We start from the raw sequence: 11,765 nt of genomic DNA, 5'->3' as shown, positions 1-11,765 counted from the left end.
CACCAAACCCTCAGGCCCAGGCTTGATGAGCTGACACCCTAGGGGTGGCAGTAAAGGGTGCTTTGGCTTTCCCAAACCCTTAGCCACAGACAAAAACACAAGATTTTAAAAGTTTCTTAAACTGTGATGCCTTTGTTTACTCCAGGAGTAAAAGAATCTATAGGCCAGACATAACATTAAGTATTAATTTTGTTCAGAGATTTGGGGTGGAATATTTGTACTCTAAGTTTTTGCACATCTGTAGACAAAGGAAAGTTGTGGCTGGCACTGTGCCTTTAACCCAGATCCCCAAGGGTTATAGTTCATAATCCTCTGGCATTAGACTATGTGATTAAAGTTTGAGAAACACAGTTTAGTTTTATTGATCCCACATCTTCCCAAACCCTAGGCCCTGGATCCCTCAAGCAGAAGGCCCTGTGGTCAGCGTGGTCAGGCGATGGTTGCTGTCTCCCTGTCCTTCTGCCCCAAGCAGTAATGAACCTCAGGAAGCATCCTTAGTCTCTCTGCAGCCTGAAAGGGAACAGGGGGAAATGAGGGAGGATAAGGGCTGCCCAGAATGGTGGTATGAAGTGGTATGAGTAGAACAGTGGTAATGAGTGCCTAGAAGACAGCGGAGGGAAGGCTTGTAGGACCAGAAGGCTGAGGATAAGGACTGCCAGAATAACCAGAGGCTAGAGCTGAGCAGCTCCTGAGTCCTCAGGAATGCCTATGTTATACAGGTTCTCAGGGTCATGATCACTGGGCTCCTTTGGGGAAATGGGAGAGAAAAGGGAACCCAAGGAACCAGGGTGCTCTGAAACCTGACCTGCTCAGGGGTGAGGTCCCTCTGTGCCTGGGCAAGCATTTCATAGCCAACCATGAATTTCCGGATGGTGGCAGAGCGCAGGAGTGGAGGGTAGTAATGAGCATGCAACTGCCAATGGTCCCAATTGGCTCCAGCCTCTGATCCTGTGGGAGCACCTGACAGGAAAAAGAGATAACTGGGGAGGGCCATTTTTTAGTTCTATAGACTAGCCCCGATACCCAAACCAGGCTAGGTACATGAAAACTACATCTCCCAGCATTCCCTGCCAGTGAGTAGGCCAGACACTGGAAAACACTGGGAGACATAGTTGCACCAAGTTTGCAGTTCCACCTTCAGTCCCAGCATCCCTGCTCTGGACACTTCCCTCAGCAAGTATTTCAAAGCCCACTGGGGGTTGCAGTCCACTGAGCTAGGTCTCAGGACCTCAGAAATGGTGTTGGGGCTAGACATGGGTGGGGCTCAAAAAGCCTTACCGTGCCAGCCCATGGAGTAGGGAAAGGATGTCTCAAATAGGTTGTCATACTTGGTTAAGAGCTTCTTCATGATGGAGGCTAGATCTGGAATCAAGAGTCTGACTCTCAGCCTGAGGCGCAGATGCTGGCCCTACCAGAGCCATCTGTACCCAGTGCCTGGCCCCAGGGTCCCAGTTGGGACACTCACCATCACGCTCAGCAGGGGTCAGCTCAGGCAGACGCCGTACATGCCTACGGGGCAGCAGCAGTGTCTGGAAGGGCCACACTGCCCAAAAGGGGACCAATACTAACCAGTGCTCACTGGTTAAGACCAGACGTTCCTGGCCAGACCAATTGGAAATGAAGTCATCAAGGTGGAGGGGTGGGGGTTGTCAGCAGATAGGCAGGAGAAGAAAAAATATACCCAGAATCTAATGGCTTCTTACCACCTCCACCACTACCATTCTAATCTAACCCACCATCATCTTTCCTTTAGATTACTGCTGTGGCTTCCCATCAAGCCTCTCTGCTATTTTCCTTCTATCATCCTTCACACACCTTTCTCTTTTGGGGTGAGGTTAGGGGCTCCTTGGGGAAACAGGGTCTGGCTTTCTCCTACCCTTCTGAGCAGCTCCTGGTGGCCATACTCCATTAGCAGGGGCTCTCCATGCTGACTTTGATAGGCCCTCTGAGATCGCTCCTCACGCTGGGCAATATCTGGCAGGAAACTACTGGCCCACACCTATCAAGGGGCAGGAGGAGAGAATAGGCAGATAGATCCTTCACCCCCAAGCCTCCACATTACAAGCATACTTACTCTGTCCCTCTAGTTCCCTTCCCCACAGGACTGTCTTGGACTCACCCCAGAAATCCCCTGGAGCCCCTGACTCACTTACTTACCTGACAGTGGGGGTGGGGGTTGGAACAGCCCATCATGGCCCCTTTGTTTTCAAAGATCTATCAAATAGGGGTAGGGAGCTTTAGTAGCCAAAGAGACACCAAATCAGCCCCTCCAGACCACACCCTGTGAAAACAGAAATACCACTTCCCAGAACGAAAGCTGCACCACCCCCTCTCTGCCCATTCGGGGAAAGGTGCGACCTCACAGACCTGCACCCAAGGGTACTGGGCACCCAGCTCCTCTGTCACTGAGGCCCAGGCATCGACGACAGTGCGGATCTCAGGGACTGACATGAGTGGCAGCGTTACATCCGACCAGGGGTGGAAGCACATGACCTTACTAGGTGGTGATGGAGGGAGAGATGACAGATATAGGGCTTGGCTGTGCTAGGGGCAGGGTCCAATTCCCGTGCTCAGTCCAAGCCCTGGGTTGAAGGTAAGTGAGGAAATCCATAGTTACCAAACTCCTCGAGCAGCCTCTGCTTGGAAAAGGGGATGATCACTGGGTCCTGAGAAAGAGGGGTATCACTCTCTGCAGCAGAAGTCCCACAAGAGGTCCAGCCTCTCTTTCCAACAGCATCTAGAGCCAGGTTACCTGGACTGGGGGCATCAGGCTGCAGAGCTGGGAAGTCGTTGTCAAACAGGAAGGTGCCGTCATAGTAGGGATTCACCTACTGACAAGAATGGGCTAGAAGCATTTGCTGCTTCATACCCACCTGTCATCTGGCAGGCTTCAGGGACTGGACAGGTTACAAGGGAGTGTGGAAGGCCTGCTGTGGGATCAGAAAGACTTGGTGCGACATGACCCAGAAGGAGGTCCACTTCCTTGTGGGTGAGGGGCAGCTCTAAGGGGAAGCTACTACTCCTGGCCCAGCTGCACATGTAGGTTCTAAAGTCTTACCTCTCCATTGGCCCGTGTGGCCCCGGGACACAGAGGGTTGTGGGGGTCATGGCGGGGAACTGTCTTCAAGAGCGGGGGCTCTACTTGCCCCTGCCAGGGCCGCTTCATGCGGTGAGCTGACACCAGCACCCACTCATCTTGTAGTGGGTTATAGCGGATATGCTGATGTTCTGGGGACAGAGAGGCACGATCAGTCAGCCAAACTCTCAGACCACCTCTGTCCTAGGTCTCACTCACTAGCAGGCCCAAGTTCGGAAGCACCCTCTTGGCCCTGTCCCGTTCAGGAAGGAGCTAAAGGCCGGGGCTTGAGCTTTTCCAGCTCCAATTAACCTGCGGCCCCAACTCAGGCGTGTCCCTTCGTCTCGCAGGCCTGCCCGGGTGGGCGCGCGGACCTGGGGGTAGGGACGATAACTTCCTAAGGAAAGGGAGGGCTCGGTTCCGCGTCCCAGCGAGTCCCAGAAGCCCTGTGGTTACCGCTCGCCCGGAAGGCTGTGGCCGTGGCGTCCGCCTCCGACGCCTGCTGGCGCTGCTCAGGAACTGATCCGCTGCGCGACATCAGACCACTTGCGGGTGTGGAATTCGTCTGAAAAGTCAGCAGCGCGGACTCTTCCCACCCTCTGGGTATGCCCCGCCTCTCCCCCGGTGATTGGCCATATACCTGCACGTGACTGCGTAAGGGACCGCCCGCTCAACCGCGGGCGGGACTCTGGAAAGCCTGGTATTTTGGGGGGGTGACTTTGGTCCTCCCCGTACACCCCAGGGCTAAGTTACTACCCTAGAAGAATCTCTGTAAAAGCTGCTTATGGCAGATTCCTCAGCTCCAAGGTGCTTAGATTTCTTTGCTCTATTCGAGGTCATTTGTTTAGCAAATATTTACTGAATATCTATGAATATTTACTGTGTGCCAGGCACCTAGGCTCCACTTGGACAAAGGGATCCCCTACACAAGTCAGGCATGGCCTCGGCCTTCCCGCGGCTTAAGTTCTACGGCCAAGTAAGGATATAACCCTGGATCCACAATCACCTCACTTACTTGCTCAATGCCTATGGTGTAGAAGAGGCAAACTAGCATCGCGGTGAGGGTGGGATTGATCTGCTTCCGCTGTACCCCTGGCCTCAGCTGTTACATGGAGGAGTAACTACTTTACCAAAATCATACCCCATCCCCTCCAGGCAGGAGAACAGGTTTGGGGGGAAAAAAGGCTAAGTAACCATATTCTCTCTCTTATATGCTCATGCCTAAAGCACAAGAAGTGGGCAGTGTGAGAGGGCTACAAGAAACCTGAAAGTGGGGAGAGGGCTTGACTGTCAGTAGCTCCAGCCACCATCTAGGTGGGATCAGGGGTGTTTCCTTTACATACCCCTTTCCCTTCTCCCAATGTTTCCTTGGATCAAACCAATTGGCTAATACTAGGATAAAATTCAAACCAATCCCTCTGCTGGCACATTGATTTATTATTTTAAGATTTTATTTTAAGTAATTACTACACCAAACGTGGGGCTCAAACTCATGACCCCGAGATCAAGAGTTGTAAACTCTTCTTGGGGTGCCTGGGTGGCTCAATCGGTTAAACATCCGACTCTGCCCCTCCCCTACTTGTGCTCTGTATCTCTCTCTCTCTCTCAAAAATAAATAAACATTAAAAGAGTTGTAGACTCCTTTTTTTTTAATGTTTATTCTTTTAGAGAGAGAGCACAAGCAGGGTAAGGGTGGGGGGTGGGGTAGAGAGAGAGACAGAGACTATCCGAAGCAGGCCCCCACACTGATAGGGCAGAGCAGGACTCAATCTTGATGCAGGGCTCGATCTCACCAACTCCTGAGATCATGACCTGAGCCGAAATCAAGAATCAGAAGTTCAACTGACTGAGCCACCCAATGCCCTTCCCCTAGCACTTTTTTTTTTTTAATGTTTTATTTATTTTTAAGAGAGCGCACGCGGGGACGTGGGGGAGGGACAGAGAGAGGAGGACAGAGTATCTGAAGTGGGCTTCTATGCTAACAGCAGCAAGCCTGATATGGGGCTTGAACTCACAAACTGTGAGATCATGACCTGAGTCGAAGTTGGACACTCAACCGAGTTACCCAGGTGCCCTCTCCCCTAGCAATTTTAGAGAGATGTCTAAATATTGTTTGAACCTCCTCCTCATTCCACAGTGAGGAACAGAAGCTTCAAGTTCACCCAGAGGATGACTGGCCAAGCTAAAATTTGAACCCAATTTCCAGATTCTTCTTACTGCTCTAAAATGGCTCTGAGATTTCAGTGAGACTCAGGACAGAGCTTGGCAGTAGCAGGAGGGCCCCTTCCCCCAACCCAGGCCAGGTCAACCCAGGTGTTTTGCAGCTCAAATGCAAAAACTGGGTCACAGTTCATTTACCTAATCTCTGCCCTAGGTCCTCAGACTGGAATCTGAAGAGGCCACTAGGTAGGGGGCAGGGAGCAGGGAACTGAGAAACGAGGATTTTACACATACCACTGGCTTTTCATCCTTGGGGGTGGAGCTGGGATACAAGATTTGCTTTCCTTTCTCTCCCAGCTATCTTTGTTGTTGGGGTCACTGGATTTTGGAGGCAGCTCTATTTTTCCAAGAACACCAATGCTTTGGTGCCACTTGTTGGATCATACCAACTAATTCCTAATCCCTTTCAGAAACATCTCTTCAGGAACATTTCCAAACCTCCCCTCTGTCTCCCCAAGATCACTTTTTGGGGGAAGAGTAAAATGGGTGAGATGGGGCCTATGGAGCTCTCTGCCTACAAAATCCCAGAGGAGTGATCTCTTCTGCAACATTGTTAAAAAGAAAACCACAGGCCCAAACGGGCATCACTTAAGTGGAGTCTCCAAACTGGGGCTTAATGCCTAAACTAATTGTGGTGTTGATGAGGGAGCAAAAGGCAAGCTGAGGGCAAAGCGTGTGTACACACACACACACCAGGTAGGATATGTGTGATATTCCTCAGGCATTCCTGGGCTGCCCAAGAGCAAAGGAAAGGAAAGAAAACAAATGGCCAACTGACAGATATCACAGTCATACAGGACATGAGTCTCCATCGGTTTACAAATATCTTAGTAAATTACAAGAAAAAGGCAATCTTATCAATAGCCTAATCTCCAGAAACCTACAGACCCAGTTTCCTGGAACGCCTAGTATCACCCTCCCCTCCATGGTGATACAGGGTACAAAGGGAAGAAGGAAATGGCGGGTAAAATTAAATTTCTTCATAACCTGCAGCCCATTGACAAATACTTGAGGTAAAAATAGAGTGTAACTTTTCTCCAGGAACCTCCTACTGTTTTAATGTTAATGCCTTACTAGAGGGAAAACAACCTTAGCTTGGCAATAGCAAGGTCGCAGGCATCTTTTGTATAAGTCTTCTTTAGCATATCAAAGTCCTCCTGTAGGTCTCCCTTTTGCCTTTACCTCCCTCAACTCCATAGTAGGTAACCAGTCACTCTGCACAACCCCAGTGCAGCTCTTTCTGCCCACAAGTCTTGTTCCTGTGCTTTAATAAAATCACTTTTGCACCAAAGACGTCTCAAGAAAATTCTCTCTTGGCTGTCAGCTCCAAACCCTCATCACTATAAAACCCCATCAGTTTCAACCTTCCTAGAGATGTAGTCTTAACTGGTCAGTTAGGAATTTTCTAATTAGCACCAATGGGGCCCTTTCCTTCCCCCAGAGGAAGATAAGGTAATCTGTATGGTAAGATCCCCTGCTCTTCCCCCTAACAGAAAAGAAACTTGCCTGGAACAATCCTTTTCTTTTGCTAAAAACTTTTTTTTCCAGACTTCTTCCTATAAAAATCTTACATTTTGTGTATCTCTTGCTTGGAGGTCCTTTCTACTTGCTAGATGGGGTGCTGCCTGATTCATGAATTGTTTAATAAGGCCAATTATATCTTCAAATTTACTTGGTTGAATTTTATTTTATTTTTTAATTTTTAATGTTTATTTATTTTTGAGAGAGACAGAATGCAAGCAGGGAAGGGGCAGAGAGAGTGGGAGACACAGAATCCGAGCTGTGAGCTGTCAGCACAGGGCTGGATGCAGGACTCAAACTCAGACTGTGAGATCATGACCTGAGCTGAAGTCAGATGCTTAACCGCCTGAGCCACCCAGGCGCCCCCCGGTTGAATTTTATTTCTTAACAACATCTGGAGAATATGGCTGTGACCATTTTTTTTAAAGCATTGTGTGCTATCCTTGTGAAAGACCAAGGAAGCCACAGGCCTAGACAGTCCCAGAGGGCTTTGCCTGGAACAGGGGTGCAGAGACCAGATTTTGAGGTTAGCCCCTCAGTCTCAAGGTTCTTAAGAGGATGGTCAGCTCAGAAGCATCACAGAAGCCAGAGCCAATACAAAAACATGTTCCCTCCACCATGCATTCCCCTCTAGATAATCCCTTCTTTATCTTTCCCTTCTTGGCCAAGTTTCTCAGAAAATAGTCCAGCTTCCCAGCCTCTACTCTTACCTACATGATACACTGTAATATGTCTAGCAGCCTGTAATAGGTTAAGTAAACTTAGTTACTGTAGCAAACAACACCCTTCCCCCCCCCCCCCCCCCCCCCCCCCCCCCCCCCCCCCCCGCAAACTCAGTGGCTTAGCAAGTGTATTGTGGGGGGAGAGGCGAAGCAGCATTCAGAATTCTCCACTACTTAATTCCCTATTACTAAGATATTAGATGGGGGAAGAGTAAGAATGTAAAGAATTTCAGAGGATGTTGGGAGCCAGACCTGGAAGTGGCATACCTCATTCCTGCCTATACTTCATTGGCCAGAACACAATCATATGGCTTCATCTGCTACAGAGTATACTGTGGAATGTAATATGGCTGCCCAAGAGCAAAAAGAAATAGATTTGTATAGCATCATCTCTGCTGCATGCCCTTACTGAGAAACCCAATGACCATTTCCCATCATTTTATCAGACCTCTTAATTACATTTGACTGTGTTGACCCTTCATTCCATCACTATCATGTGTGATACTGTGTCCTTCTAGTTCTTTTCTCCTTTGTGTTTTATTTATGTAACTAACACATATGACACCACTTGCCAGGCACTTTATAAATATTAACTCATTTAACCTTCATCACAATTAAGGTATGTACTATGAGGTAGACACTTTTATTCATCCCACTTTCCAGATGAGAAAACCGAGTCACAGGGCTTAAGTAGCTTACCCAAGATCACACAACTGGTAGGTTGGCAGGAGCCAGTCTTTTAACAACCAATCCAGTTCCAGCGTTTCTTTCTTAATCACTGCACCCTGCTGCCGCTTTTCTCTTTTGCTTCTCTTCCTTTATCATTCCCTCCCCATAACCCTGTTGGTGTACAATGCTCTCCTCTCACATTTTGTGCTCCAAAACAAAGAATGAATCGTAGGCCCCAAAAGGCCCCAAAAGACTCCTTGCTGTCTCTTCATAGTGCTTTTGTTCTTAGAGTACGTCTCATTCGCTGAATGCCCCTCCCCATTTTTCTAAACACCATTTAGAGGCGTCACCGCCTCCAGAAAGCCTTCCGTACTTTTCCTAGGTAGAAGCGCCTCCTCCCACTTTTTGTGCTAGCAAAGATCACAATCACAAGTCGATCGCCTGCTGCAAATTTGAGAAGGGGGCCAATCCACTCTGCTTGTCACCGCTACCTACCCCGACCACCACCCACACGCGGTAAGGAACTCGGAAAGACCTTGCTCTTAGGCCCTAACACTGACAGCTAGGAGGGTTTAGGCGCGTCCCATCGCGTCACGCGCGCAGCTCCACCCCACTCCTCGGCGCTCCACACTCCCCGCGAGGAAATGGTTCAACCCAAGGGGTGGTGCCCGGGTGCTCGGACTGTTCTGATTGGCCAGGGCGAGCCGTACCACGACTGTGGCGGGGGTACGGTTGTGAACTGCGCGCCGCAGGTTTTGAGGCTGTAAAAGTCACAGCTCCAGGCCCCGGTTTGTTCCTTCACTTCTCCCTGCTAGGACGCCTGCCGGGATGCAGTGGGCCGTGGGCCGGCGGTGGGTGTGGGCCGCGCTGCTCCTGGCTGCCGCTGCTGTGCTGGCCCAGGTGGTCTGGCTCTGGCTGGGCACGCAAAGCTTCGTCTTCCAGCACGAAGAGATCGCGCAGCTGGCCCGGCAGTATGCGGGTGAGCCGACGGGTCACCGGGGGAACGAACGGGTGGAGGGCAGGGGTCTGGGGAGGCCCAAGCTTAGTTGGGAGTTTCAGAGACGTCTTTCCCGAGTTCCGAGTGATTCTAGCTTAGATTCTGTTGTTCCTCTGCCTCCGCCAGGGTTGGACCACGAGCTGGCGTTCTCTCGGCTGATCGTGGAATTACGGCGGCTGCACCCAGGCCACGTGCTGCCCGACGAGGAGCTGCAGTGGGTGTTTGTGAACGCGGGCGGCTGGATGGGCGCCATGTGCCTTCTGCACGCCTCGCTGTCCGAGTACGTGCTGCTCTTCGGCACCGCCCTGGGCTCTGGCGGCCACTCGGGTCAGTGCTGGCAGCGGGCCGAACTGGGAGGCTGGGGCTGTACAAGGGTCCATGCCCTCCTTTCTGATGTTTGGCCAAGACATATATTGGTGCTGATACCCTGATATTCGGTGTCCATCTGATTGTCCCTCAGGGCGCTACTGGGCTGAGATTTCCGACACCATCATCTCTGGCACCTTCCACCAGTGGAGAGAGGGCACTACCAAAAGTGAGGTCTTCTACCCAGGTGGGTCCCTTCATTCTGGGGTGCCCATAATTGGAGGAGGGTCATGGCATGGAAAGGGGGTATGTTGGGGGCTCTCCCCTCGGTTCCCTTACCCCTCAGATAAGCCACAGGTCATTATTGGTTGAAGCAGGTCCAAGGGCCCCTGTCCAAGGACTTCTTCTATCAAAAGGAAACAAAACTTAACCACTTCCTGTTAACCATGTCCGATTTTTATATACCAAGACACTGTTTTATTCATCCAATATTCCAGCAGTTGTTGGAGAGACAGTTGGGTAATCAGATATGCTGTCATACCCCCAAAGACAAGACAGACAGTTGTCTTCATTTTTTCTATAGTGAAACATTGTTTTACATAAAAAGTAGAGCTATGGATTTCCACATAAGTTTCAGATTGATAAGTTATAGGCATGACAGGCATTATAATTGAACATTTCTCAGACAGCCACACAAGTCTTATAACCACCCCTCCCTATCTAACAGGCCCAGCCCAAGTTTAGCTAAATTTCTGCCTGACATGAGTGAGGCTTGGGAATGCAGACTTCCAGGACTCCCATACAGTGGCCCCTGGCCATGTGAGGTGGCCCTCCTTGGCTTACCCCCAAAGAGGACATGAGCCAGGTGATGCCACAGAGGAAAACTTAGGAGTGGCCATCTTGGCTTCTTACTCTTCCAGATGGGCGACCAGGCCAGTGAGGTAAGGCTTTTTCCTTTCCTGATGCTCCTGCTCTGTTTCTTGCCCCTAGACAGCCCACGGGCTAGGGAGGTGGCAGCAATGGAAGGGCTAGGCTCCTTATGTGGGTGCTCCCTGTCCTCTAGGGGAGACCGTGGTCCACGGGCCTGGTGAGGCAACAGCTGTGGAATGGGGGCCAAATACATGGATGGTGGAGTATGGTCGGGGTGTCATCCCATCTACCTTGGCCTTCGCGCTGGCTGACACAATCTTCAGCACCCAGGACTTCCTCACGCTCTTCTATACTCTTCGCGCCTATGCCCGGGGCCTCCGGCTTGAGCTCACCACCTACCTCTTTGGCCAGGACCCCTGACCAGCCAGGCCTGAACGAGGACCTGTGGATGGACAGGAGCAGGCAGGCCTGCATACATCCACTTTCTGGAGCCCATGTGAAAAGACAGGGACACAACATGCAACTACTAAGTTCCTGATGTACGAGCAGGGACACACATGCTTATGTAACCAAATACAGAGACTCGTGGGAACATATGGGACATACATGCAGATACAATCCCATGTGTACGGCAGCATCATACGTTCACAACCATCCAGAGAGGGAACCCCACATGTACCAAGGGGGCCAGTCATATTCAGACATACCACAAGCTTGAATCACTAACTCAAGCCTTTTCCAGAGCTTTCCTGCCACCAGTCAAGGCTCTGGAGTTGGTGATGGGTGTAGGTATTATACTCTGTCTGGGCCTGACCCTTCAACCCAACAGCAGCTGAGGTGGGAGGGAGATGAAGGGTTGCCTGTGGAGGCCCCCCTCATCTCCCCATCCTCACCATATGCCTTACCTCATTCTGTTCCCCTTACTATGCAAGTGCTCTCATGGCCTGTCCCCACTCTTAGCAACTAAGTCAGCTGGGAGAACCGTAAGAATGGAGAATGCTGAGGTCAGGGTCCTTCTATCCTGAAAGACCCCCATGCCTTTCCCCCATTCGTCCCTTAGGAGTGTGATTGGGGGAGGCTGGCCTCAGCTCAGGGCCCACTGCTGGGCAGAGGACCTAGAGAAGTTAGCCTAGGTCCAGGGGGCCATCCCTGGCCTACAAAGGCCTTTTCTGCACACATACACCCTCATCACAGCTTCCACATACTGCCCTTGATGTCTGTCCACCTGTCTCTGTTAATAAAGACTTGTTGAACAGTCATTTCTTTGTGTGTCTGAACAGCAGGAAAACCTGCTAACTTGAAGAAATGCAGGGGTGGGTAAAATGGTGTGTGTCTTGGTCTTGCCTTCTGCTGGTGCCATTCTGAAAATAGTCCTGGAGTCCGA

General features: G+C 50.7%; 2 protein-coding genes across 3 annotated transcripts; one reads left to right on the top strand and one right to left on the bottom strand.

Moving 5' to 3' along the window:
• Positions 1–331: 331 nt before the first annotated feature.
• On the bottom strand, positions 332–3,653 carry GALT (galactose-1-phosphate uridylyltransferase). Of its 2 annotated transcripts, none has more exons than XM_030293811.1 (11): positions 3,533–3,653; positions 3,059–3,228; positions 2,753–2,828; positions 2,618–2,666; positions 2,368–2,497; positions 2,158–2,214; positions 1,877–1,999; positions 1,466–1,598; positions 1,279–1,362; positions 806–960; positions 332–510 (listed from the first exon to the last, which is right to left on the bottom strand). In XM_030293811.1, the coding sequence occupies exons 1-11, from the start codon at positions 3,612–3,614 to the stop codon at positions 430–432; spliced, it is 1,140 nt and encodes a 379-aa protein (XP_030149671.1). In that variant the 5' UTR covers positions 3,615–3,653; the 3' UTR covers positions 332–429. The 2 variants fall into 2 exon arrangements, with proteins under 2 accessions (XP_030149671.1, XP_030149672.1); XM_030293812.1 differs by lacking the exon at positions 3,533–3,653 and adding an exon at positions 3,389–3,521.
• Positions 3,654–8,605: 4,952 nt separating this feature from the next.
• On the top strand, positions 8,606–11,640 carry SIGMAR1 (sigma non-opioid intracellular receptor 1). The gene is made up of 5 exons (XM_030294001.1): positions 8,606–8,724; positions 9,024–9,187; positions 9,332–9,532; positions 9,666–9,758; positions 10,575–11,640. The coding sequence occupies exons 2-5, from the start codon at positions 9,037–9,039 to the stop codon at positions 10,799–10,801; spliced, it is 672 nt and encodes a 223-aa protein (XP_030149861.1). The 5' UTR covers positions 8,606–8,724; positions 9,024–9,036; the 3' UTR covers positions 10,802–11,640.
• The last annotated feature ends 125 nt before the right edge of the window (positions 11,641–11,765 follow it).

Source organism: Lynx canadensis, chromosome D4, assembly GCF_007474595.2.
Source record: "Lynx canadensis isolate LIC74 chromosome D4, mLynCan4.pri.v2, whole genome shotgun sequence".
Taxonomy (NCBI): Eukaryota; Metazoa; Chordata; class Mammalia; order Carnivora; family Felidae; genus Lynx; species Lynx canadensis.
The sequence above is the reverse complement of the archived record's forward strand: the minus strand, read 5'-3'. Positions and strand labels throughout refer to the sequence as shown.

Excerpts from the sequence above, each read along its gene's own strand:
- GALT (XM_030293811.1), bottom strand. The coding sequence starts at position 3,614 with ATGTCGCGCAGCGGATCAGTTCCTGAGCAGCGCCAGCAGGCGTCGGAG. Across the intron at positions 1,363-1,465 it reads GACCCCTGCTGAGCGTGATG|ATCTAGCCTCCATCATGAAG; the intron begins GTGAGTGTCCCA and ends TCTTGATTCCAG. Across the intron at positions 961-1,278 it reads CTACTCCATGGGCTGGCACG|GTGCTCCCACAGGATCAGAG; the intron begins GTAAGGCTTTTT and ends TTTTCCTGTCAG.
- SIGMAR1 (XM_030294001.1), top strand. The coding sequence starts at position 9,037 with ATGCAGTGGGCCGTGGGCCGGCGGTGGGTGTGGGCCGCGCTGCTCCTG. Across the intron at positions 9,188-9,331 it reads GCTGGCCCGGCAGTATGCGG|GGTTGGACCACGAGCTGGCG; the intron begins GTGAGCCGACGG and ends TGCCTCCGCCAG. Across the intron at positions 9,759-10,574 it reads AAGTGAGGTCTTCTACCCAG|GGGAGACCGTGGTCCACGGG; the intron begins GTGGGTCCCTTC and ends CCTGTCCTCTAG.